At 54.3% G+C, this 23,846-nt stretch overlaps 1 protein-coding gene across 4 annotated transcripts in view; it reads right to left on the bottom strand.

The window, feature by feature from the left end:
• Nucleotides 1-670: 670 nt before the first annotated feature.
• LOC120662578 (valine--tRNA ligase, chloroplastic/mitochondrial 2-like) overlaps nucleotides 671-23,846 on the bottom strand; it is a 35,664-nt gene continuing 12,488 nt past the window's right edge. For all 4 annotated transcript variants that reach the window (XM_039941704.1, XM_039941699.1, XM_039941717.1 and 1 more), the window contains 15 exons: nucleotides 13,527-13,644; nucleotides 13,320-13,436; nucleotides 12,953-13,173; nucleotides 12,263-12,352; nucleotides 12,056-12,167; nucleotides 11,293-11,403; nucleotides 4,176-4,313; nucleotides 4,031-4,081; nucleotides 3,845-3,957; nucleotides 2,529-2,676; nucleotides 2,335-2,439; nucleotides 2,141-2,242; nucleotides 1,460-1,532; nucleotides 1,208-1,374; nucleotides 671-1,125 (listed from right to left, as the gene is read on the bottom strand). In XM_039941704.1, coding sequence (XP_039797638.1) covers nucleotides 1,003-1,125; nucleotides 1,208-1,374; nucleotides 1,460-1,532; nucleotides 2,141-2,242; nucleotides 2,335-2,439; nucleotides 2,529-2,676; nucleotides 3,845-3,957; nucleotides 4,031-4,081; nucleotides 4,176-4,313; nucleotides 11,293-11,403; nucleotides 12,056-12,167; nucleotides 12,263-12,352; nucleotides 12,953-13,173; nucleotides 13,320-13,436; nucleotides 13,527-13,644 — 1,789 coding nt within the window. In that variant the 3' untranslated portion in view covers nucleotides 671-1,002. The remainder of the gene's footprint in view (nucleotides 1,126-1,207; nucleotides 1,375-1,459; nucleotides 1,533-2,140; nucleotides 2,243-2,334; nucleotides 2,440-2,528; nucleotides 2,677-3,844; nucleotides 3,958-4,030; nucleotides 4,082-4,175; nucleotides 4,314-11,292; nucleotides 11,404-12,055; nucleotides 12,168-12,262; nucleotides 12,353-12,952; nucleotides 13,174-13,319; nucleotides 13,437-13,526; nucleotides 13,645-23,846) is intronic.

Raw genomic sequence — 23,846 nt, 5'->3', positions numbered from 1 at the left:
TGGCGGAGCTCCATAGTCTGCTCGCCAAGAGCACGCTCGTCTACTGCAACAACGTCAACGCCGTGTACCTCTCCACTAACCCCGTTCAGCATCAGCGGACGAAACATGTGGAGATCGACTTGCACTTCGTTTGTGACTGGGTCGCTATCGGTGATGTTCGGGTCCTCCATGTCCCGACCACCTCCCAGTTTGCTGACATCTTCACCAAGGATCTCCCCTCCTCGACTTTCTCGGAGTTTCGCTCCAGCCTCAACATAGCAGGTGGTTAATTGTGACTGCGGGGAGGTGTTTGATCTGTGTATTTTTTTTTGTCCAGTCTTGAACTCCTCTGCGCAGGTAGTTCAGACTGCACGCGGGGAGGGGGGTGTTGGTGTATGTGTGAGTGGCCCATATAGCCCAGGTGTTAAGACCCATGTACAACTACTATATACCCACCCTTTTAAAATTTGGAGGAATACACGCTACTCATTCTCCCCTACAGTCAAGCCCAAGCAAGCAAAAAAAAAATGCAGCAAGAATATTCAAAAAGGAGAAAAAAAATCGTATGCTGCAAGTTTTCTGGGGCAGAACACATGGGAATTGTTAAGTATTTCCGTGAGCTGCTGCTGGACCTAGTAGCTGCAGAATCCGGCCATGACTGCACTTGTTGGTAATATGTGAGATCCTTTAACCGCAACTACTACTCCTTCCATTCAGTTTTGATTCATATATTTTCATATGACACAATGACCAAGGGCATCACAAGTGTGCTTATCAATCTAATAAATGCAACAAACTTTTTTGTTGGTACTCCAATGGTTTAATTGGAAACTCCTTGTAACTAGTGTTATTTATTGCCACAACCCATGCCAATAGGAAATATAGCTATCATTTTTTAACATTTAAGTTTTTGAAATATAGTTATCAAAAGTGAATGGAGGGAGTATTAAACAACCAGTTTTTCCCCAGCCTCATCGATCAAAATAGCATTCCGGAAGCATCTGCTACTGTCAATTTCTGTATTTACGTTGAGACAGTTGATTGCAGAAATGCAAGCCGATTCTTAGTGAGAGAGATCTTCTCCTCAGCCTCGGACGCTTTTTCACGAACTCCACGAACAATATCTTCAGGAGCCTTTTCTACAAACTACAGCATGGAAGAAGTACATTAACATGCAAGGTGTTTTTTGAATAATATCAGTGAAACAAGCAGAAATGAGCAAACGTACACTTTGGGAGTTGAGGCGGGCCATGAGAGCATCATACTCTGACTGCATCTTAGAGAGGCGCTTGGACAGCCGCTTAACCTCCTCGGACACATCAACCATGTCAGCCAAAGGTAGATAGGCTTCCAGACCGTCATCAGCAACAATGTGAACAGACTGGTTTGCATCACCTGGTAAACGTGGATACAGATTGTTGTTGGAAAACTGCATAAAGAAGGGCTATGATTGAACTTAGAACAGGTACAAGGGGCATACCTGGTGCTGATTCAGTAAAATGCACATTCTGAACATCAAGCTTTGAAAGTAAAGCCAGGACCTGCTTCTCCTTCTGCAGGCATAAACATATATGTCATGGTGAAAAAAAGAAGGGGACGCTAGAAAGAATGGTAAAGTGTTTCCTCAACTGAAAAGCAAAGAGCTAAATTACAATCCTTGGCACTGCAGCAGCAGAGTTGACCCAGTTACTGTCTCGAAAGAACCTTTATGGTTGAGCCACTTCTCGTTCATCAAGTGGTTTTAATTATAAGAATAAGCAATTATACTAGTGAACTAACACTTTGGCTTCTCAAAGTTTGTTGAAGAAAATGCAATGATATGTTTAGCCAATGTTTGCTGTGACGAGGCATATCGCTACAACACATTTGTAAAAACCACGTGTGCAACAAAAAACAATAATTCAGAATGTTATCGTTTAATCATAAATTCCAATACCAGTTACAGCCTTGCAGGGTTTCCACAGTCAAGATGCAGGTAAGCTGTGAAAAGCGCAACAGCTTGCCTAAACTCAGAACTACACATTTTTATTTTTCTATAGCAACTTTGAGTTGAGTACGGAGATAGATTGAACAGCTAAGGCTCCTCTGCTATCAAAAAAATTATATATGTCTGCTTGGAACTGCTTGAAAAATTGCAAAATAAATAGACCTGCAAACTTACCGATACATATTCCAGGACATCTGCAGTAGCAACAACAGAAGCTGATATCCGTTTTGCTGGCTCAACAGTGTATTCTGCTCTAACATTTCTGATTCCTCTTATCTGTCATTACAATGTCAAATCAAATAAATAGTTACAATTTACTGTAGCATATCTTGGACTGATATTATAAAACTCGAAGTGTAAAATTTTACCAATGATTGCAGATTTTGAAACCTTTTGATGGACCTCAAATCCTTAGGAAGGTCAGTGGTAGGCCAGGGAGTAACCATAAGTGCTTGCTTTCTGTATGGAAATGCCTGAAATAAGAACAACGATATTCTATTGATGATACTGATGAGAGCTTCATAGATTTATTGAAGTAACACTTGACAGTTATGCTTCATACCTGCCATAATTCTTCAGTAACGAACGGCATGAAGGGATGCAGTAACTTCAGTATGTTTTCAAACACATACAGCAGAACACTTTGTGCTCTAGCAGCTGCTAACTTGTCAGCTGAGTGGTAGAGACGTGTTTTGCTTGCCTCAATATACCTGAACGAGAATTAATTGATGAATTCTAAGTATCAAAATGAACATTACTTCTCTTCGATACACCTGAACAAATTAATTGATGAATTCTTTGTATGAACAAATGAAGCCACTTCCATTTGTTATATTTGAAATCCAAGATTTATCAAAAAAACACAATAATTCAGTAATACTTCCTCCGTTCCAAAACATAAGAGATTTTAGTTTTGTCCCAAGTCAAACTTCTCTAGATAAAGGCACTATCGAGACATGTTTCTTGGTGGATTTAATAGAACTCAATTGATATTGTACATATCTATAAACTTGGTAAAACTAAAACCTCTTACATTTTGGAACGGAAGTAGTATGTACTTAGTACAATAGCATGGGAGATCTTATGTACTTCCATAGTTCCATGTTAATAGTCAAAAGCTAAAACTTCTGTCCAATCCTATAGAGCAGGGACATGACATTCATAAAGCACTGTGTCAAAAGGATTCTACATACACAAAAAAAGACTAAACAGACAGATGAATTATCCATAGGAAAAACAATTCCATAGACGGGCAGAGGCCTTTGCATCAAACCACATATAAGTTTAGTTCAAGGATTGCTATTAGCGAAGAAAGTCCTCAGCTCCTGGTTAATAGCTAGTAAAAATTGACCATTTGAATGTGAGACAAAAGTTAGTAACTTTTAGTTTTTTTTATCTCATTAGATTTACATCAAGCAACTCAGAGAAAAGTTAGTAAAATTAGTTTTGTTTCGATCTCATTAGACATGTTACGGCTCTCTATATTCCTACGAGTCTCACCATATTCAGATGAGACTCTTTATATTCCTATATGACTCTCTATAAAGACATGGCCATCTCTACAGATTATTACTTATCTTTCCAAATTCCCAAGGTTAGTAACAAGACTTGCATTTTTCTCGACAATAAGCAGGGATGGAACTAGAGAACTTAGTGAAGTACATGAGCATCAATGAGAACAATAGGAAGCTCTCCTCAATTTTACAGGGTGAAATAGGACATATTTAGCATTGCTGATATCTCTCCACCCTGCCCCCTATCCCCTCTGACCTCATCATTGTCAATGGGCTAATAACTACTCCATCATCAGGCTGAGGCATAAATGTCGAATGGTTCTAAAGTAAAGTTTGGACACGTTAGGGTTCTCCATTATCTTACCAATCAGCAAAATCCCCCCAAAAGAAATCATATATTTCTCTAGCAGCATCTCCAAAGAAAAACCTGTCATAGCTTGTGCTGACCCTATCAATTAGTCCATGTAGTCCTGTAACCTGGATTATAGTTTATTCTTTTCATCAACAAACTGCACAAAAGACAGATAATTTAACATAACACTGGACTTACCACCCAGCATTCTGGCAATGGCAGTTCCTGAAGTGATGCTTCTGTGTCATACTGGATAAGAGATGAAAAAAATATTAGCAACAGTTTAAAACATAGAATAAATTTAGTGAATGCATCATGTGCAACTTGAAGTTCAGTTAGGAACCTTATTTGCTAACAAAGCATCCCATGCCGAGACATCACTTCTATCAGGCAAATTCTGCAACAAAAATTTGCCTGCATTCCACAGCTTGTTTGTGAAAGCCTTATTTGATGTCAACCTTTCTGTAGAGAGATTGAGGTCCTGAAGCAAAAAAAGTGTTTTAACGACAGAGAAGCAAACAAATTTAACCACACAGTACATAATGTAGGAGGGAATAATTAGATGTATTCCTCCAAACCCTAGAAGGGTGGGATATATAGTTCCTATACATGGGCCTCTAGATAGATCTCTATACATGGGCTCAATATACACCAACACCCCCCCCCCACAGTCTGAACTACCGGCGCAGCGGTGTTCAAGACTGGACAACAAAAAAGCCAACACCCCCCGCAGTCTGAACTACCGTCGCAGCGGTGTTCAAGACTGGACAAAAAGAAAGTACAAAGGGCAAATACCCCTCCGCAGCCACAACTAGCCACTGGCTACGTTGAGGCTGGAGCGAAACTCCTAGAACGTCGAGGAGGGAAGACCCTTGGTGAAGATGTCGGCAAACTGGGAGGTGGTCGGGACATGGAGAACCCGAACATCGCCGACGGCGAACCTGTCGCGCACGAAGTGCAAGTCGATCCCCACATACTTCGTCCGCTGATGCTGGACGGGGTTAGTGGAGAGATACACGGCGCTGACGTTGTCGCAGTAGACGAGCGTGCTCTTGGCGAGCGGGCTGTATAGCTCCGCCAAGAGCTGTCAGAGCCAGGACGTCTCCGCCACGCCGTTAGCGACCGCACGGTACTCCGCCTCAGCACTAGAGCGGGAGACAACCGGCTGCCGCTTGGACGACCAGGAGACAAGGTTGCCGCCCAGGAAGACGGCATAGCCGGAAGTGGAGCGGCGAGTGTCCGGGCAGCCAGTCCAGTCAGCGGCGAGTGTCCGGGCAGCCAGTCCAGAGGTGGGAGAGCGGTGAAGAACCAAGCCGAAGCCAACAGTGCCACGGACATAGCGGAGGAGACGCTTCAGTGCATGTGAGACTCCCGGGGATCATGCATGTGAAGACAGACCTGCTGAACGGCATAGGTGAGATCCGGCCGGGTGAAGGTGAGGTACTGCAAGGCACCGGCAAGGCTCCGGTAGACAGTAGGATCAGCCACGGGATCACCCAGATCAGCAGACAGCTTCGCCCGAGTATCGACAGGAGTGGAGCATGGCTTGCAATCAGTCATCCCAGCCCGCTCCAGAATGTCGAGTGCATACTGCTGCTGGTTAAGGAACAGACCAGACGGATGAGTCTCAATAGTAACACACAAGAAGTGGTGGAGCTGACCAAGATCGTTTATAGCAAACTCCTGCTGCAGAGAGGAGATAATGCGCTCAAGCAGCTGCTGACTGGAAGCGGTGAGCACAATATCATCAACATAGAGCAGCAGGTAGGCAGTCTCATCCCCACGACGGTAGATGAACAGAGAAGTGTCAGCCTTGACCTCGGTGAATCCCAAAGTCAGCAAGAACGTGTCGAACCGAGAGTACCAAGCCCGAGGAGTCTGCTTCAGACCATAGAGGGACTTGTTGAGCCGGCAGACCATATCCAGACGACTCGAGTCCACAAATCCCGCTGGCTGACTGCAGTAGACTGTCTTTGACAGAGTGCTATGGAGAAAGGCATTCTTCACATCCAGCTGGTGCACATGCCAGGAGCGAGAGAGTGCGAGCGAGAGGACCGTGCACACAGTAGCAGGCTTCACCACTGGACTGAAGGTCTCATCATAGTCCACACCAGGCCGCTGGGTGAAACCCCGAAGAACCCAGCGAGCCTTGTAGCGCTCCAGTGTGCCATCAGCCCGACGCTTATGCGTCCAGATCTGTTAAAAACTATATAGAGGCCCAGACATAACGGAGCACAACGGATTAAGATATTGGGCCTAACTCAACCCAAAAGACTAGTCTGATAGGTGAGGATTGCTTGGTCTTATATGTTGTACTCCCCCTACATTAATTTCCAATGTGGGACTAAACCCAACAATATCGCCCGGTCACACATTGGGCCCAAATCTTCTATTAGAAGGCATCATCACGGGCCTTAAGTATTTTTTTAGATCCGAACGGATATGCCAATTTTTTTTAAACTCTCCAAATGTGGATCCGAACGAGCTCCCCCGTCACAAGAGTAATTTCATCTCCAATGTCACAAAGATGTGACTATTGAACGGAGATAACGGACTCACCCGTCAACGTGTGAAAGAGATTGTTAGCCCATGGACTCTGATACCACTTGTTAGAAACTATATGGAGGCCCAGACATAACGGAGCACAACGGATTAAGATAATGGGCCTAACTCAACCCAAAAGACTAGTCTGATAGGTGAGGATTGCTTGGTCTTATATGTTGTACTCCCCCTACATTAATTTCCAATGTGGGACTAAACCCAACAAGATCCACTTGCCAGTGACCACATTGCAACCAGACGGACGCGGCGCGAGATCCCACGTCTGGTTGGTAAGGAGAGCCGCGTACTCCTCTTCCATCGCGCGACGCCAGTGAGGATCCGCCAGGGCGTCGCGGACAGAGGAGGGTACCGGAGAGACCCGCGGCTCTCCCTCGGTGGCAGAGTCGCGGCCTGAGACGCTATCCGCCGAGTCACCATGGGATGAATATGTCGAAGATTCCGATGGATGACTGGCGGGTGGTACACCGCCGGCTCGGCTCGAGAGCGAGTCGGGGATGGCGGTGGCGGCGGCTCTGGTGTAGAGGACGACGCCGGTACACCTGCACCGGCTGAGCGTATCGCGCAGGTGCAGGGGAAAGCACCGGGGCCGCGTGTGGCGCAGCAGAAGACACCGGGTCCCGCGCAGCACGACCGGAGGTCCGGGGGCTGCGCATGGCGCGACCGCGGGCACCGGGGCTGCACTAAGCGCAGCAGGGATCATCGGAAGCGGTACCGGTGTACCAAGAAAACCTGCAGGGAAAGAACAGACAGGTAAAGATGGCTGAACCACTGGGTCAGTCGAAAACAGAGAGTCCAGCTCGGGGTCAGGAGGTGTGGAGGAGGTGGAGTAGGGGAAATCCGACTCGTCAAACACGACGTGTCGGGAGATCAGGACGCGGTGAGAAGTGAGGTCATCGGTACCCCTTGTGGTCAGTGGAGCAACCAAGAAACACACGAGTCGAGTGGGGCGCCAGCTTGTGAGAAGCAGTGGCGGAGATGTAAGGGTAAGATGCACACCCGAAGACCCGAAGGTGGTCGTAGCGACGAGGGGTACCGAAAAGAGCATGGTGTGGAGTGGGAGCAGGAGAAGCAGTGGACGGAATACAATTAAGCAAGTAGGTGGCGGTGTGGAGTCTCTCAGCCCAGAAGCACGGGGCAGAGAGGCCTGGATCAGAAGGGTGCGCACGACGTCGTTCGTCGTGCGAATCATCTGCTCAGCCTTGCCGTTCTGAGGAGAGGTATACGGACAAGACATACGCAGCTGAACACCCCGAGAGAGGAAGAAGGAACGGGAGGTAGAGTTATCGAACTCACGCCCGTTGTCACACTGGATGGCCTTAATGGTGAGGCCGAACGGAGTGGACACCTAGGCAAAGAAGTGGAGAGTGGGGAAGGTCTCAGACTTGGCGCGCAAAGGAAAAGTCCAAGAGTAATGAGAGAAATCATCAACCACCACCAGATAATATTTATAACCAAACATGCTGAGTACAGGAGATGTCCACAGGTCACAGTGAACACGATCAAAGGCATACGCAGCATGCGAAGAAGAAGAAAAAGAAAATCTGACATGACGACCTAACTGGCACGCATGACAAAGGTGCTCAGCAGGAGTCCTAGTACATGGAACATCGGTACTACGACTGAGCTGAGCCAAAACGTCGCGGCCGGGGTGACCAAGCCGGCGGTGTCAGGTGGTGGAAAACGGCATCACGGCAAAAGCAGCAGACGAAGAAGAAGTCGAAGGCGGAGCAGCGGAAGCAGGAAGACGAATGGTGTAAAGAGGCCCCGAGCTGTCACATCGGAGGAGCGGATACCGGGAAGCCGAATCCTTCACAGTAACACCGGAAGAGTCAAATTCGATGGAACATGAATTGTCAGCAGTAAACTGGCGAATGGAAAGAAGGTTGTGATCCATCTGAGGAGCAACAAAAACATTAGAAAGACAAAAAGAGCTAGGAGCAGAACCCACGGCGGTGACAGGAAGGCAAGACCCATCACCAACCATGATGGAAGAAGGACAAGAGGGGTGTGGGGGTCGGACAAAAGAGAGGATACCAGCATCTGGGGTGGTGTGGAAGGAGGCACCCAACTCGGCGATCCACTCGGTGCTGACCGGCGGCGTTAGTCCCATGGTGCTGAAGAACTGCGCCAGAGCGGCCTGGTCCTACCCCCCAGGCCAGGTCGGCTGCTGGCTAGGCTGAGCGGGCGGGGTGCAGGACAGCGCGAAGAGGGGAGCAGCACCGGTGAACATGGCCGCCGGCTGGAGCTGATGACGCCCCCCCCCCCCGACCCTGAAACGGCCACATTGAGATGCGCCCTGACCATGGGTTGCTGAAGGATGGCCAGGGCAGGGGCAGGAGCCGGAGCCGGAGTCGGCGCGCCCCGACGGCCTCCACCAGTACCGGTACCCCAGAAGCAGGGCCACCAATACCACCACCACCCCGTCCCCCCCCCCCCCCCGACGACGTCCACGCCCCCTCCCCCACCTCCGGTCTGCCCGGCGGGAGCAGCACCAAGGAGGGAGGTGGCAGGAGCGGCTGAGGAAGCCGGTGGAGCAGGAACGAGTGCGTTGGGGGTGGACGAAGACGATCCAGGCGCGAGACCCCTGGTGATCTCCTCGAGGGCGAGGTCGTCCCGGACCTGCAGGAAGGAGGGGAAGGGCCTCTGGCGGGTGATCCATGTCTTCAGGTGGTCATAGGTGCTGCTCAGGCCCCGCAGGACATTGAGCACCAAGACCCGATCGGACACCGGACACCCAAGGTCGTGAAGAGCATCAACCATGCTCTTCATCCGCCGGCAGAACTCACCAATGGAGAGGTCTCCCTGCTCGAAGGTGCGGAAGGTGGCGTCGAGCTGAAGAGCGCGGCCGAGGAACTGCCCCTCGAGCGCCATCCAGGCCTGTCGCGTGGTGCCGCTGTGGGTCCTGACGAGGTCAGGAAGATCTAGGGAGATAGGTCCCAAAGATCTAGGACATGGCAACGCTGTGGAGGCGCAGCCACACCACGTCCCGCGCCTCGATCGGTGTGTCGACGAGGACGTGGTCGTCGAGGGCTCGCACTCCCAAGCGAGCGCAGCCACGCGGACCCGTTCTTGAGCCGCCGAAGCCTTCGACTTGGCGGCGAGGAGGGCTGCGGCGAGAGCGGCGTCGGCGGCGAACGGCGCATCCGCGGGAGGCATCCCGAGTCCAGACCATGCGGGCGCGAGCGCGGCCGGCGCGGGAGGGCCTTCAGGAAGGGCGGCGTCGACGGCGGGCTGCTTGCCCGCTGCGACGGCGGTGCGGTGGGTGCCTGCAGCTCGGGCGCCGGTGGGCCCGCGCCCCCCCCCAGCGCCCGCAGCAGAGGTGGCGGGTGGGTTAGCCGGGGCCAGGCGGCCGGAGCAGAGACCGGGCCCGTGGCCCCCACGCCCACGGCCCTTGCGCCCCCCGCGCCCGCAGCAGCGGCGGCCGGAGCAGGCGGCGCGACCAGGGCGGGACCACCAGCGGGCGCAGGCTCGAGGACGGCCAAGGCGGTGGCGGGTCTAGGGCCCCACGCGGTGGATCTGGTGCCCGAAGCAAAGGAGATCCAGCCGGCGGCGGCGCCCGAAGCAGAGGAAGAGAGGGGAGGGGAGGAGGAGAGGGAAGGAAGGGGAGGAAGGGGCGGCTCCGGCGGCCGGCCATCTCGAAGGCGGCGGCGGCGGCTGAGGGTGGAGAGAGAAACCTAGGCTAATTGTCGGTACCCTGTAGCAGGGATACCCACTACTACTGCAGCAAGGCAGGACTCGCGTAGTCATCCGTAACTACGCGATAAAGGGCGGAGAAGCCGGGCCCCACGGGTCAGGCTCTTACCTCACCGGGCCAACGGACCCGGACCCGCTCCCCGCTCTAGGACAGGTTCGGTGACGCCACGTGTTCCTGAGGAGGGGAAGCTCCGAGCCAACAGTCGAGGCCTCAGACCCCACATAGGGGTCCGGGACCTCCCGCGTCCATCCGGATTTCCCACGCGCGTAGAACCAACATACCGCCGGGGGGGTCCGGAGCCGCCACGTGTCCCGCAGGCGCGGGCGTGCTGGAAGACTCGCCCACCCACCGCATTCAATGCGGGTGGTTGTGGCGTGCTCCGCCGCCGCGGCACGCGGGGCAGCCTTTGTCAGGCCTCACTGTAGACCGCATATTACCGAGGTACACAGTGCAGCCGCATGCGCCGCATCCGCACAGAGCCCGTCTGCCGCATTAAATGGATACGACGGCACGTCAATTTTCCATCATGCTGCCTACGCCGCAAGCTACACGGCCCGTTCAGCTACGCTGCAGGCGACGCCGCAAGCTACGACTGGCGCCGTTTCGACAAGACAGCGCATGGGTATGCTGGACGGAGGATTCCTAGGAGCAGGTAAGGAAATCCAGGAATGAGATCTCCTTTCGCCTGCAACGCCATAATGTATGAACAATACGTTATTTTATACTACATCGATTGGGCCCACCTGTCGGAGACCCAACGGCCATGTACGCGCCTCCTTTGAGATATAAAAGGGAGGCACTCGCTGCACAGAAAAAGGCTCTCAAGCTCTCTCAGATCCTCAGACTCTCGAGACAAAGGCAATACAACACACAGTGGACGTAGGGTATTACGCTCCAGCGGCCCGAACCACTCTAAACCTGCTGTGTTCATCGTGTTCTTCCAGCGAGATTGAACTAGTCCTAGCTAACCCCCGAGTACTCACCCTCTGGGCTTAGGCGGATGCATTACGCCACCCGACTGTGGGTTTCCACACCACGACACTAATGATACCATGTAGGAGGGAATAATTAGATGTATTACTCCAAACTCTAGAAGGGTGGGATATATAGTTCTTATACATGGATTTCTAGATGGGGCCTCTATACATGGGCTCAATATACACCAACACATAACAATTTTTTTAAAAAAAAAACTGTCACAAACCTGGCCTGCAGTGCCCAAAGATAGTGTAAATCTCAAAGCATCAGTCCCGTAATCTTTGATGGTATCTAGGGGGTCAATGACATTTCCCAATGTCTTCGACATTTTCCGTCCCTGAAAAGTAGCTTGTAATTTAGCATCCCAGATTAACATTCTATAGACTTAGGACCATATCACAGATTCACAATGGTCTACACAATTGGTCTAACTGGTGACAACACGATCATCAGGACAAATGAGATGTTGCTGCCACAGCATGTAACAGAATCTCTTTCAGGGCCTGAAATCTGGAGGGATGAAGATATAGCAAATGCCCAACTGCTAGGGAGCATCTACAGCTTTTTAGCAGACAAAAGATGAGGCCCACATCAAAGTGTATCCCTTGTACAGTTAGGTTTCAGTTCAAGGTAAAAAAATCTATTCTTCAACCAAGTTATGTTAGTCTTTTAGGGGGGTCTTATGTAAAAAAATCTATTCTTCAACCAAGTTATGTTAGTCTTTTAGGGGGGTCTTATGCAAGCCATGTTCACAAAAGTTGTACCCTTTTGATGGATCCTGAAAGGTAGCCATCATGTGGCAAACAGGCAATGGTAATCCTAGTACAACAATAATGATGTCAGTTACAACATACTTCCAAAAAATAGGTGTGCCTCTTTCATAATCTTACGGATAGTGAGATAACGTTGCAGTACAAGAAATGATTAGCTTGATTATTGGACCACAATACAAAAAACCATAAACAAATTATCATTGTACCTCATCTCACCTCAGAATCCCGGATAAGACCATGAAGATAGACATAAGAAAATGGCACTGATCCTGTAAACTCAATTCCCATCATGACCATTCGTGCAACCCAGAAGAACAAAATGTCATGGCTGTGAAGGAAAGTGCATCAATGCAAAGAACAGAAACTCAGCTGCAACACAAATATTACTCCACTGCAAGAAGAAAAGGTAAATTGAACTGTTACCCTGTCTCCAGAACAGTTGAAGGATAAAAATGCTTATAATCATCCTTGGAAAGATCAGGCCAACCAAGCGTGCTGAAAGGCCAGAGAGCACTGCACGACAATAACAGTAATTGAAGAAAAAAACAGACTATAGTACCTTTTATTTTGACAGGTAAAAAAAAAGGGTGACCCGTACTATGTTATTCATATTATAGTATACTAGAATAAAAAAAGAAGAAGCAGGGTGAACCACAAAAATACAAGCAAAGCAAAATATTAGTGAAAAAATGGCGAAACACACTATAGAAGCTGAACAGGAAAAAGAAAATCAAGCCAGGAAGGCACAGAGGATCTAAAATCTTTGGCTTTTAGTACTTTATGGATGAAGTATTTGTAAAAAAGGGCTAGGTGCAAGGGGTTTTTTCCCCCCCCTCTGATAAAGGCTAGGTGCAAGGTTGGTCAAAGCCTAGTCCTCAACCTACAAGGGGGAGCTAGGTGATGATAGGCCTAGGCACCAACCAACTTAGCAGCTATGCGGGTGATGATCCAATTAGTTCAAAATATGAAGTTCACAAAATCTTAACTGAAACTGATTCCCCCCCCCCCCCCCCCCCCCCCCCCCCCTCCTTAACTTTCCCAATAGAAGTAAGAATTCTTGCAGAACTGAACGCAGAAAAATAATTGGACCAAGTTCTGCATAGGAAGACATACCTTGAGAACCACGTATCAAGAACATCAGGATCTTGATATATTTCTACTGATTTTCCATATTTTTCCTGAGCTTTTGTTAGTGCCTCCTCTTCAGTTCTAGCAACAATATAGTCTTCTTCACATTTCTTTCCAACAATGTACCAAACTGGTATACGATGACCCCACCATAATTGTCTACTTATACACCAATCCTTTATGTTTGTTAGCCAATGATTATATATCTGTGACAGAAGCACACACAAACAAAAAAGAAAAGGAAAAGTCAATAGTTTCTGTAAAAATGTATTCAACAGCCCTGCTTTTGCCAGTTGATAACAGTAGAGCAGATAACTATCTCTCCAAAGGGTAGAAGTGAATTCATCAGTACCTTCTCAAATCTATCCGGAAGAATGGTTAATTGCCTGTTTTCAACAGCACGAAGGGCCTTCTCAGCCAATGGCTCCATTGTGACAAACCATTGCTTACTAATCAACGGCTCAATCACCTAGGATCAAACAGAAGTAGGTTCATCAAACCCTATGGAAGACATTGATAACAAAAGAAATAACATTATGAACAGGAAAAAAGATCACACTTCACCACCCCGTTGAGATCTAGGAACTCGAAGCGTATAAGGTTCTTTCTTTACTGCCAACTTAGTCTCAACAAGGTCAGACCATAACTTCTCTCGTGCCTCAAATCGGTCCATACCACTGAAAAGGAGAATAAAGGAAGTTAATACCAGAAACATGTTGCAAGAAAAGCCAGAGAAAGGATTTCTGCACAAATGTATCACTTCCTTCTACACATGCATTAGTTGGGCGGATCTAGGGGGTGGGCCCTGGCCCACCCTAAGATTTGGCCCAAATACTCTCATCCTCTAGTTTTTTTGCTGGGAATAAGCCTTGTACGATGGTCTTTGTGGTTGGCAGCAGCACATGGTCCTTGCATGGTCCAGCTGCAGCATGGTCTTTGTTTTTCAGCATCTAGGACAGTAGGCATCTCTAGGACAGTAGCATCTCTAGAGGACAGCATCTTAGACCACCTTTTAGACTAGCATCTTAGACTAGTGTACAGCATCTTTGGCTGCCTGCCCTGGCTGCCTATAAGTGTGTAACCTCCTCTCCCGTGGAGAGCATGGCTGTGTGTTTGTGAATGAGAAAAAACCCCAGAAAATTGCCCCATTCTCCACTGTCATCCTCTCAGCTCAATTAGAGTAAAAATTGAGCTTCTAACAATTGGTATCAGAGTCGTACTTTCCTGTAGGTTGGATATCTCTTGCTCCTCCCCTTCCCAAGCGCTTGTAGCAGCCCAGCCACCACCACCAGCAGCTAGCGCAGCAGCAGCACCGGCTGCTTCCCCCTTCCCTTCCTCTTCTCCACGCAGCAGCCCCTTGGAGGCGCGCCATGTCCGACGCACCGTCTCAGCGCTCAGTCGCCTCGAGCGCACGGCGTCAGCGAGACGCCGAGCTCGCCGCGGCAGAGGAACGCAGGCGAGCGACGGCTCAAGCCGCTGCAGCAGCGGCGAGGGCGGCTAGGCTGGCTGCAGCAGAGCTGGCAGCGGCCAGGGCGGAGGTGGAAGCAGAGGAGGCGGAAGATGCAGCGCGTGCGGCGGAGGTTGAAGTTGAGACCTTGCGCGGCAGCCTCAGCGGCTCGCCGGCTCCATCGCCGGCGACACCACCGCCGACAGGGACCTTGAGGAGTTGGCGAGGGAGAGGGCACGGGAGCGGACCGCGCGGTGGGCAGCAGCCCACCCCCACGGCGGCGGCGACCTGGTGGCCCGCGCGCCCGGCGGCGGCGGCGGCGCGCAGGCTGGCGGCCGCGCCCCTGGCGGCGGCGCGCAGGCCGACGGCCCGGCGCGCTGGGTGGCGGCGGCGCTCCTGGTTGGGGCGCGTGCGGCGGCGCCCCCGGCTACCACGGCCTCCAGGCGGTGGTCAGGTATGTCGGTCCCGGCGGTGGGTGGCCCACCCTCACCAAGACCAACTACGTCGAGTGGGCCGCGGTCATGGAGGTGAAGCTCCAGGTGCGGCATATGTGGGAGGCAGTACGGTACAGTGACGTCGACTACGATGAGGATCGACGGGCGCTGGATGCTCTTATCGCAGCAGCCCCGCCCGAGATGCAGTTCACGCTTTCCAAGAAGCGAACTGCCAAGGAGGCCTGGGACTCCATCGCTGCGGCACGTATCGGCAGCGACCGCGCCCGCAAGACCACTCTGCAGGCACTTCGCAAGGAGTGGAAGAACCTGGCCTTCAAGCCAGGTGAGGATGTTGATGACATCGCCCTCCGTCTCAACACTCTGCTGCAGAAGATGGTGCAGTTCGGCGACGACACCTACGACGAGGAAAGAGCTGTCGAGAAGCCCTTCCACTGCGTCCCCGAGAGGTACAGGCAGACCGCTCGCTCGATCGAGTCTGCTGGACCTCTCCACCATGACGATCGAGGAGGCGATAGGTCGCCTCAAGGTCGTCGACAGCGACGAGCCACAACCTCCCTCGGGAGGCATCTCCATCGGTGGGAAGCTCCACCTCACTCAGGAGCAGTGGGAGGCCCGGCGCGGTGACAGGAGGACGGGGGAGCCCTCTTCCTCGACTGGTGGCCGCAAGCGCGGCAAGCCGCGAAAGGGGCGCGGAGGTGCCCAAGCCGGGGCACGAGGGCGCGCCGAGGGTGGCGCCCGCGGAGATGCTCAGGGCGGCGCCGCCGATAGGCCCAAGGGTGGACAGCAAGTCCGCTCTGGCCCTGGCGAAGAACCCCGTTTTCCATGAACGGAGCAAGCACATCCGGGTGAGGTACCACTTCATCCGAGGCTGCTTGGAGGACGGGAGCATCAAGGCGAGCAACATCAACACCAAGGACCAACTTGCGGACCTGCTCACCAAGCCCCTTGGGAGGATCAAGTTCCTTGAGCTTTGCTCCAGAACCGGGATGGTCCAACCCTCCCACAAGACGACGCACAAGACTTAGGGGGAGAATGCTGGGAATAAGCCTTGTACGCTGGTCTTTGTGGTTGGCAGCAGCACATGGTCCTTGCATGGTCCAGCTGCAGCATGGTCTTTGTTTTTCAGCAATCTAGGACAGTAGGCATCTCTAGGACAGTAGCATCTCTAGAGGACAGCATCTTAGACCACCTTTTAGACTAGCATCTTAGACTAGTGTACAGCATCTTTGGCTACCTGCCCTGACTGCCTATAAGTGTGTAACCTCCTCTCTCGTGGAGAGCATGGCTGTGTGTTTGTGAATGAGAAAAAACCCCAGAAAATTGCCCCATTCTCCACTGTCATCCTCTCAGCTCAATGAGACTAAAAATTGAGCTTCTAACATTTTTCGTATATGTTCTTACTATTACTAATATGAAAAATAGCTAGTAATTATTTTTTTTATATACAACAATTGGTAGTTGAATTGAGAAGGTGAAATGTGAGAAATTACACTAAAATTGATTCATTCACTAAAATATTTTTTAAAAAAAATCTTCGATTGGACCACCCTAACAATAAACTCTAAAGTCACCACTGCCAGCTATTTACAACTTGTGTACAAGATCAAGGCCAGAAATAGGGTGCAATGTGCATCACTCTCTCTCAAACTTTCTAGAACACTTAAGCTCAGGAGGTTATGTTAAACAGGTCCTTATTTCGGTGCCATTAAATAAAAGGCATATTAAAAACACACCATGGCAGAGAATATATGTGTTTATGAGTAGCTAAAATTCGGAATATTCATAAATGACGCAACATGGAACAGAAAGAACAAGTTGTGCAGGGAAAAAAATGCAAATTAATAAACAGATCGCATAAGAGTTTGAAAAGAAAAATAAACTTGACCTGCGGGGGGGAAGACCGCCCCCACGACATTTTCTAAGAGAAGACCTCTCATGCACGCCAAGAAAATCCCCGAACCCCTGCCCCACCATTACACAGTGTTAGCAAGGCAATTAGGGTTATGAGTAGTTGGCCCATTGGGCCTTGGGTGGCCGGCGCCCAGCCTTCCTAGCTGGGGTCGCCCCCCCCCCCGGTTGGTAGACGGCGGCGGGATCCCCCTGATGGTGGTGTTTCTATAAACCATCTAGAGTATCCCGCCTATATATGTACACCCTGTGCACCTCTATCAATCAATCCATTCATTCCCCGCAATATACATTGCTTACATGGTATCAAGAGTTAGGGTTTCTTCCCTGCTCCTTCCGCTGCCATAGCGCGCCGATTCGGTTGCGCCCCAACCCTGTGCGCCGGTGATCTGCCGCCACATCCACCATGGTTGGGACCCCCCCTTCCTCCCCGCGCGTCGTAGACCCCGCCGCCGCCCAGAAGGAGCGCGAGGCCGCTCTAGCCAGGGCCGAGGCCGCGGAAAAGGAGGCCACCGCCGCCGCGCTGGAGCACGACGCCCTCGCCCGCGCGGCCAAGGAACGGGCCCTTGCCGCCAAGGGCGACCCCGGCAGCGATCGCGACGAGGAGGCGGACGCCCCCTCCGTCGACTCCGACGGGAACGCACTTCATCATGCCGTCCTGCCCATGAAGCCGTCGCTCTCGTCAATCTGCACGTTCAAGCCATCAGCGTACAGAACATCTGGAGCCTCGTCCATGTCCTCCTCGACATCAACGCTAGGAACTACACCCGGTGGCGCGATCAGATCCTCCTCGTCATCGGCAAGTACTCGCTGGAGAGCCACGTCCTCGCCGACCTTCCCGCACCCGACTTACAAGACTGGACACGCATGGACTGCGTTGTCAAGTCCTGGATCGCCGGCACGATCTCCACCGACCTCGCCGAGATGGTGATCGACCGCGTCGCCACCGCCCGTACCGTCTGGTGCGCCCTGGAGGACCAGTTTCTCGGCAATCGGGAGACCCGCGCCCTCCACCTCGACGTCCAGTTCCGCAATCTCGTCCAAGGTGATCTCTCCATCACGGACTTTTGCAGGCGCCTCAAGAGCATGGCGCAGCAGCTTGCGGATCTTGGGGAACCCGTCTCGGATCGCATGCTGACCCTCAATCTTCTCCGAGGGCTCAACGAGCGCTTCCGCGACGCTGGCCGCCACATTCGCCGCGGCCAACCCTTCCCCAAGTTCAAGAACGCCGTCGACGAGCTGATCCTGGAGGAGCTCACCATGGCGCAGCAAGCGCCAACTCCCCCCACGGCCCTCCTCGCCGCTGGGAAGGGCGCCCCATCCGAGGCGCCGCCGCCGTCCTCGTCAGGCACTCACCCCCAGGCCTCCCGCAACGGGGGCTCCAACTCCGGGGGCGGGAATTCCGGCGGGCGCTCAAGGACCGTCGCCGGCGGGGCGGCAAGCCTCGCTCCGGCGAGCAGTCGTCGTCCTCCGGCAGCTGGCCGTCCGGGGGCGGCAAGCCGGCCTCCGTGCCCAGCACAGGCGGTGCTGGTGCCGCCACCAGGCCGTCCTTCCTTCACCCGTGGGCCGGGGCCATTCAGATGTGGCCCGGCCCGTGGCCCTCGACGCCGCTCCCCGTCGCCCCGACACCGCCGCAGCAGCAGCAAGCGCTGCTGGTCCAGCAGGCCCAGGCGCAAGCCCTGCTGGCCCAGCAGGCGCAGGCCCACGCCCTCCAGACCGCCCAGGTGCAGGCTGCCCAGGCGCAGGCGGCGCAGGGCCAGATGGCCTACTTTCCTTGGTCGCCCGGCGTACAGGCTCCGACAGTCTCACCAGCCGGATGGGATCAGCAGTCGCTCGCCTCCGCCTTCAGCACCGTCTCCCTGAACCAGCCCCCCACCACTGACAGGTTCTTCGACTCAGGTGCTACCTCTCACATGACCTCCGATTCTTCCAATCTCACTCATAATTTAATCTCGCGGTATCCCTCATCCATTGTTGTCGGTAACGGTTCATTACTTCCGGTTACCTCTACTGGCACAGCCACCCTTCCAGGTCCCTTTTCACTTAATAATGTTCTAGTTTCACCTAGTCTTATTAAGAACCTGATTTCTGTGTGCCAGTTTACTTCTGACAATAATTGTTCTGTTGAATTTGACCCCGCTGGCTGTTTTGTGAAGGATCTGGAGTCTCGAAGAGTTCTCGTCAGGTGCAATAGTGCTGGCCCACTATACCCTCTGCGCCTCCCTCCCGCCGCCGCTTTCATTGTGGGCGCCCCATCGCCGTGGCACCGTTGTCTTGGTCACCCCGGTCATGAAGTCATGACCAAGTTATCTTCTGTCATACCTTCATGTAATAAAGAACTTAGCACATTTTTATGTCATGCGTGTCAGCTTGGTCGCCATGTTCGGTTACCGTTCACTTCATCCACTTCGCGTGCGACAAATCAATTCGACCTTATTCATTGTGACCTCTGGACATCACCAGTTTCTAGTGTCTCAGGTTACAAATATTATTTAGTCATTCTCGACGATTGCTCGCACTACTTGTGGACTTTCCCCTTGCGCCTAAAGTCTGACACGTTCAGTACCTTGGCTAACTTCTTTGCTCATGTGACCACACAGTACGGCGCCACCATCAAGGCAGTTCAGTGCGACAATGGCCGCGAGTTCGACAACTCCAGCGCCCGCACGTTCTTCCTAACCCATGGCGCCCATCTTCGGATGTCGTGCCCCTACACTTCCTCCCAGAATGGTAAAGCTGAGCGCATCATTCGTTCTACTAACGATATTATCCGCTCACTCTTGTTTCAAGCTAGCATGCCGCCATCTTACTGGGTTGAGGCTCTTGGCGTGGCCACGTATCTGCTCAACATCCTCCCGACCAAAGCCCTAGGGTTCGTTACACCGCACTTCGCCCTTCACGGGGTCCTGCCTACATACGACCACCTTCGGGTCTTTGGTTGTGCATGCTACCCGAACCTCGCTGCCACAGCCGCGCATAAGCTTGCACCGCGCTCCACACTCTGTCTTTCTCGGCTACTCTGCTCATCACAAGGGATACCGCTGCCTTGATCGCTCCACGAATTGGGTCATCATCTCTCGTCATGTGTCCTTTGACGAGGCCTCGTTTCCCTTTGCTGAGCCATCCCGACCTCTCAGCGAGGCAGACTTCGAGTTCCTGGATGATTTTACTACTAACGTGCCGGGCCCCATTGGACCGTCACCTCTTGTTTCCTCTACAAGATCTCCCCTCGGTGCCACCTTGTTGCCACACGCGGCCCGTGGCGCAGCCGCGTTGCCACACGCGGCCTCCGGTGTCCCCGCGCTGCCATGCGCGGCCCCCGGCGTCCTGACGGCATCACCAGCAGGCGCCCCGGCTCTCCCTCGACGGGCCGGGCCGCCTCCTGGCTTCCCACCCCGACCGGTGGGAACACCGGCGCCAGCTGCCGGCCCCAGCCATCCTCCTCCGTCGCCCGTTGCTCTGGCTGGCTCACCGCCGGCCCCTTCGCCGTCCAGTCAGCCCCGGACGGCCGCTCCGTCCCCCGGCCAACAGCCACAGCCTACTGGCCCGGCTGCTCTTCACCGACCACTCTCCGCCTTCCAGCACGTCTACGTTCGGCAACAGCAGCCCTCTGCTGGTCCTCCTCCCTTGCCCAAGGGAGCCGTGCCCGTTCCCCCCGTGGTGAACCAGCACGGCATGACCACCAGGGCGAAGTCCGGCTTCCGCCAACCGGCGCTCCACCACGCCGCTTCACTGTCGCCGATCCCGAAGACCTTCCGCAGCGCCCTCGCCGATCCCAATTGGCGGGCTGCTATGGAAGCCGAGCACGATGCTTTGCTGGCAAACAAGACTTGGGATCTTGTTCTCGCCCGCCTCGCGCCAACATCGTCACCGGCAAATGGATCTTCAAGCACAAGTTCCATGCTGATGGAACCCTGGAGCGGTACAGGGCGCGCTAGGTCCTCCGCGGCTTCACCCAGCGCCCAGGCGTGGACTTCGACGAGACCTTCAGTCCAGTGGTCAAGCCGGCCACAGTTCGCACCGTGCTCTCTCTGGCACTCTCTCGCGGCTGGCCTGTTCATCAACTGGACGTGAAGAACGCCTTCCTGCACGGGACTCTCTCTGAGACAGTTTACTGTGCTCAGCCTGCTGGCTTCGAGGATACGGCTCATCCTGACCACGTCTGCCGCCTGAACAAGTCCCTCTATGGGCTTAAACAGGCGCCTCGGGCCTGGTATAGTCGATTTGTTGCGTACCTGGTGTCCCTGGGATTCACGGAGGCCAAGTCAGACACATCCCTGTTCGTCTTCCGTCGCAGCGATCATATGATCTACCTGCTACTCTACGTCGATGACATTGTGCTCACGGCCTCTTCTGTCGGTGATGGATAAGTCTTTGTGCTGGATGGATAAGGCATAGAGTCCTTGCAAGGACCAGGGCATATATTCCTTTAGCATATTTCAGTTTGCTAGGACAGCATCTTGCTAGGACAGTCAGTTTGCTAGGACAGCATCTAGCTTTAGTTCTTTTGACTAGCATCTTAGCATCTTTTGCTGCAGCAAGCTTTGGCTGCCTGCCTTGGCTGCCTATAAGTATGTATCCCCAGCCCCTTGGGTTGGCATGGCTTTGAGTTTGTGAATATGAGAAAACCAGAAAATTGCCCCAAGTTCATTGTCATCCTCTCAGCTCAATGAGAGTTAGAATTGAGCTTCTAACATCTGGTATCAGAGCCGTACTTTCCTGTAGGTTGGATATCTCTTGCTCCTCCCCTTCCCAAGCCTCTGTAGCAGCCCAACCACCACCAGCAGCAGCTAGCGCAGCAGCAGTAGCAACTGCACCAGCAGCAGCAGCAGCACTAGCAACAGCAGCAGCAGCAGCTGCTCCAGCAACTGCAGCAGCAGCTACTGCACCAGCCGCTTCTTCCCCGTTCCCTTCCCCCTCTCCACGCAACAGCCCCTTGGAGGCGCGCCATGTCCGACGCACCGTCTCAGCGCTCGGTCGCCTCGAGCGCACGGCGCCAGCGAGACGCCGAGCTCGCCGCGGCAGAGGAGCGCAGGCGAGCGACGGCTCAAGCCGCTGCAGCAGCGGCAAGGGCGGCCAGGCTAGCTGCAGCGGAGCTGGCAGCGGCCAGGGCGGAGGTGGAAGCAGAGGAGGCGGAGGATGCGGCGCGTGCGGCGGAGGTCGAGGTTGAGACCTTGCGCGGCAGCCTCAGCGGCTCCATCGCCGGCGACGCCACCGCCGACGAGGACCTGAGGAGTTGGAGAGGGAGAGAGCGCGGGAGCGGGACCACGCGGTGGGCAGCAAGCCCACCCCGCGGCGATGGCCTGGACGGCGGCCGCCGCCCGGCGGCGGTCCAGGGGCCCGCGCGCTCCGGCGGTGGCCTGGACGGCGGCTGCGCTGGCAGTGCCGGCCCGGCGACGGTCCAATGCGGCCGCGCACCCGGCGGTGGAGGCCGCTCCCCTGGCGGCGGCGCGCAGGGCGGAGGCGGCGCCACTGGCGGCGGCGCGCAGGGCGGTGGCGGCGCTCCTGGTTGGGGTGTGCGCGGGCGGCGCCCCCGGCTACCACGGCCTCCAGGCGGTGGTCAGGGACGTCGGTCCCGGCGGGGGTGGCCCACCCCACCAAGACCAACTACGTCGAGGGGCCGCAGTCATGGAGGTGAAGCTCCAGGTGCGGCACATGTGGGAGGCAGTCCGGTACACGGCGACGTCGGCTACAATGAGGATCGACGGGCGCTAGATGCTCTCATCGCAGCAGCCCCGTCCGAGATGCAGTTCACGCTTTCCAAGAAGCGAACTGCCAAGGAGGCCTGGGACTCCATCGCGGCGGCACGTATCGGCAGCGACCGCGCCCGCAAGACCACTCTCCAGGCACTTCGCAAGGAGTGGGAGAACCTGGCCTTCAAGCCAGGTGAGGATGTTGATGACTTCGCCCTCCGTCTCAACACTCTGCTGCAGAAGGTGGTGCAGTTCGGCGACGACACCTACGACGAGGAGAGGGCCGTCGAGAAGCTCTTCCGCTGCGTCCCCGAGAGGTACAGACAGACCGCTCGCTCGATCGAGTCTCTGCTGGACCTCTCCACCATGACGATCGAGGAGGCGATAGGTCGCCTCAAGGTCGTCGACAGCGACGAGCCACAGCCTCCCTCGGGAGGCATCTCCATCGGTGGGAAGCTCCACCTCACTCAGGAGCAGTGGGAGGCTCGGCGCGGTGACAGGAGGAGGGGGGAGCCCTCTTCCTCGACAGGTGGCCGCAAGCGCGGCAAGCCGCGAAAGGGGCGCGGAGGTGCCCAAGCCGGGGCACGAGGGCGCGCCGAGGGTGGCGCCCGCGGAGATGCTCAGGGCGGCGCCGCTGACAGGCCCAAGGCGGCACGAGACGACGCCTGCCACAACTGTGGCAGGCCCGGCCACTGGGCCAGGGACTGCCCGCAGCGGAGGCGTGGGGGCCAAGCCCACGTCGCGGAGGCCCAGCCGGATGACGAGCCGGCTCTGTTCCTACTCCACGGGGACATGGAGCCGCACCCGACGGCACCGCCTGTCACCGCTCTACTCCACCTCGACGAGCCGCGTGCCCGAATTCTCCTCGGCAACGGCTCCGACGACGACAGGGTCGATGGCTGGTACCTCGACTCCGGCGCCACGCACCACATGACCGGGCGGCGGGAGTTCTTCTCCGACCTGGACGTCGACGTAGGTGGCTCCGTCAGGTTCGGGGACTCCTCCGCCGTGGAGATCAAGGGCGTGGGCTCCGTGATCTTCACCGCCAAGTCCGGAGAGCACCGGATGCTCACCGGAGTCTACTACATCCCGGCGCTGCGGAACTCCATCATCAGCCTTGGGCAGCTCGATGAGAGCGGCTCCCGTGTGGTGATCGACAGCGGGGTCCTCCGCATCTGGGACCACCGTCGCCAGCTTCTCGCCAGGGTGGTTCGAGGGAAGAACCGCCTCTACATCCTCCATGTCGGGGTGGCCCAGCCTCTTTGTCTTGCAGCTCGCAGGGACGACGAGGCATGGCAGTGGCACGAGCGCTTTGGGCACCTCCACTTTGAGGCCCTGAAGCGGCTCGGCGCCAAGGAGATGGTGCGAGGCCTCCC

The sequence above is a fragment of the Panicum virgatum genome, chromosome 2K (assembly GCF_016808335.1).
Source record: "Panicum virgatum strain AP13 chromosome 2K, P.virgatum_v5, whole genome shotgun sequence".
Classification (NCBI taxonomy): domain Eukaryota; kingdom Viridiplantae; phylum Streptophyta; class Magnoliopsida; order Poales; family Poaceae; genus Panicum; species Panicum virgatum.
Note: the sequence above shows the minus strand (reverse complement) of the source record. Positions and strands in the feature narration are given on the sequence as shown.